Source organism: Chinchilla lanigera, unplaced genomic scaffold, assembly GCF_000276665.1.
Source record: "Chinchilla lanigera isolate Chin_1 unplaced genomic scaffold, ChiLan1.0 scaffold01504, whole genome shotgun sequence".
NCBI classification, from domain to species: Eukaryota; Metazoa; Chordata; class Mammalia; order Rodentia; family Chinchillidae; genus Chinchilla; species Chinchilla lanigera.
Window position 1 is genome coordinate 1 of NW_004956905.1, and position 2,515 is coordinate 2,515.

A 2,515-nucleotide genomic window follows, 5' to 3' on the forward strand; every position below is an offset into this window, starting at 1 on the left:
TGCCCGAAGTTCCCTCCTTGATGGAGACGCTGAGCTACAGCTACTGCTACGTGGGGATCATGACAGGTGAGCGGCCTGCCTGACGCATGGCCTCTGCCCCTCGCGCTCACTCTCTGCCTGGAGTTGCGTGGTGTTCCGTGTCCGCTCCGCTGCCCCGGACTGTCCCCACTGCTCCTGGACTGTCTCTCCCATGGGCCTGTTATGGGTGTGTGAATCTCACACACGTGAGCTTTTTGTGAACATGTGAAGTTTGCACACCCACATCTGCTCCTCCCTAGGCCGCAGCACCACCATGTCTCCAGGGCCACTGTTTCCAGGCCTGCTGGGCTGGGAGCTCCCTGCAGTGGATTCTTTAGGCAAAGCCGGGCCTCTTGCCTGCAGGCCTGGGTTTCCCTGTCCCTACCCCACCCTACCCCACCCCATCCCACCCCACCCCACCATCTCTCCAGCTGCTCTACCTTCTGTGACTTACCTGAAGGTCTCCCAAGGTCAAGGTCTTGTCTGTCTGTCTCCACCTATCTTAACCTCAGTCCTCACTCCTAGGGTCATTGTCCCGCCTTTCTGTCTGTGCTGTCTGGGTCTCCCTCCCTCCCTCCCCTTCTCCCTCTTAGTCTCTGACCACCCGTGTCTTCTGCCCCTGCAGGCCCGTTCTTTCGCTATCGCACCTACCTGGACTGGCTGGAGCAGCCCTTCCCGGAGGCCGTGCCCAGCCTGCGGCCCCTGCTCCGCCGGGCCTGGCCGGCCCCGCTCTTCGGCCTGCTCTTCCTGCTGTCCTCCCATCTCTTCCCACTGGAGGCCGTGCGCGAGGACGCCTTCTATGCGCGCCCACTGCCCGCCCGCCTCTTCTACATGATCCCAGTCTTCTTTGCCTTCCGCATGCGCTTCTACGTGGCCTGGATTGCTGCTGAGTGCGGCTGCATCGCTGCCGGCTTTGGGGCCTACCCTGTGGCCGCCAAGGCCCGGGCCGGGGGCGGCCCCACCCTCCAATGCCCACCCCCCAGCAGGTCAGGCGAAGGGAGGGAGGCTTCCCAAGACTCAGCAGGCCCTGGCACCAAGGGCTGGCCCTGCTAGGCTGGCCCTGCCCCCAGCAGGGAGGGCAGTGGGGAGCAGGGCAGGGCCACCACACGTGGCCAGTGGTCGGTCACCTCCGGCGACCACCACCTGCCTTCCCTTGTCAGTAGGGGTCCAGTGTTCTTGGTACCTATTCATTGCCCCCTGTTGCTAGCACTTGTCACCCCTCAGTATGGTGAGACCCCCTCTGTTGCTAGAAAAGGAAGGTGGTATCCTAGCAACCACAGACCACCCCGTATTGCCATGGAAATGTCACCCCCAAAACCAGATTATTCCTGGCTGCTGGGGATGCCATGCTTTGGTAGTGGTAGGTCATCCTCTGTTGCTAGGGGAATGGTTGCTTAGCAACTCAGCCGCCCTCTCTGCTAGGGAAACAATATCCCTAGCAACTCTAGTTCTCTTTTTGTCAGAAGTCCTGCTCTTCGGGGCTATAGAACCTGCGCCCCCTGAGCGCCTCTTGTGTTGTGGGAGCCAGTGCCTCTCCCCATGACATGATGTCACATAGCCGCTCTCAGTTGCCCTCTGTCTCCAAGGAAATAGCATCTCTCACCGTGCCCGCCTCCAGCTGGGAGGACACCATTCCCTGCAACCACAGGCCACCCCCTCCTGTTAACAGGGAAGCCAGTCCTCCCCGGTAACCGTCTTGACCCCTGTTGCTCCTGCTGCTGCCAGTGTCCTCGGCACCGACATTGCTGAGTAGGTCACGCAGGCAGTGACACAGGCGCCCCTGTTGCTGAGGAAGCGTACTCCTGAGTTGCCAAGGAAGTGGTCTCCTAGCAACTAGAAGTGGGCTGACCCTTCTAGAATCTGTTGCCAGCCTTCCACCTGGGGCTGGTGCTGGGGCAGCATTCTCCTGATGTAAATTACAAACCACTCCTTGCCAGGCTTGTTCCACCCACTCCAAGGCACAAACTGCCACCCTGTCGTGGGGTAGGGGCGCCCACTGCCCTAGTAACCACGGGCAGAGCCCCAGCTGCTAGAGAGGACGTTACCCCAGGGAAGTCAGCAGGCGTTGAAGGCTTTCTGAACCTGCCAGCCCCCCTTCTAAAGGGTGGCTCCCTTTCATCTCTGGAAGCCACCAAGGGCTCCAGCAGACGTTCTACATTGCTGGCCCGCTGGTGTCACTGTATTCCTGTAGGTGACGCTTCTCAAATGATCACAGGGACCAGGACAAAAGGCCTTTTTTGGAAGCTTTTCTGAACAGCCTGGGCCTTGTTGCTAAGGAATCCTTTGTCCATAGCATGGAGATCCTTGAGATCACCAAGCTTAGAAGTCTCCCTAGCAACCACCTCCTTTGGAAAGATGCTTCCCTAGCAACCGCACTATCCCAGGGCTCAGAAAGGACCACGCTTGGTAGGTTCTGTGAATATGCTGAGCTTGGTTGCTGAAGCACTCATAGCTTAGCAACTGTTCCCCTGCAGGCTTTCTGCAGCTGTGGCAGCCC

At 59.5% G+C, this 2,515-nt stretch overlaps 1 protein-coding gene across 1 annotated transcript; it reads left to right on the plus strand.

Annotated features, from left to right (window-relative positions):
- Positions 1-8: 8 nt before the first annotated feature.
- Positions 9-2,515, plus strand: LOC102029467 (lysophospholipid acyltransferase 7-like; the record flags this gene model as incomplete). Its single annotated transcript, XM_005415215.2, is given in 2 exon segments — positions 9-66; positions 644-2,515. Coding segments are annotated over 2 exon segments (486 nt in total), but the record flags the coding sequence as incomplete, so codon positions are not given.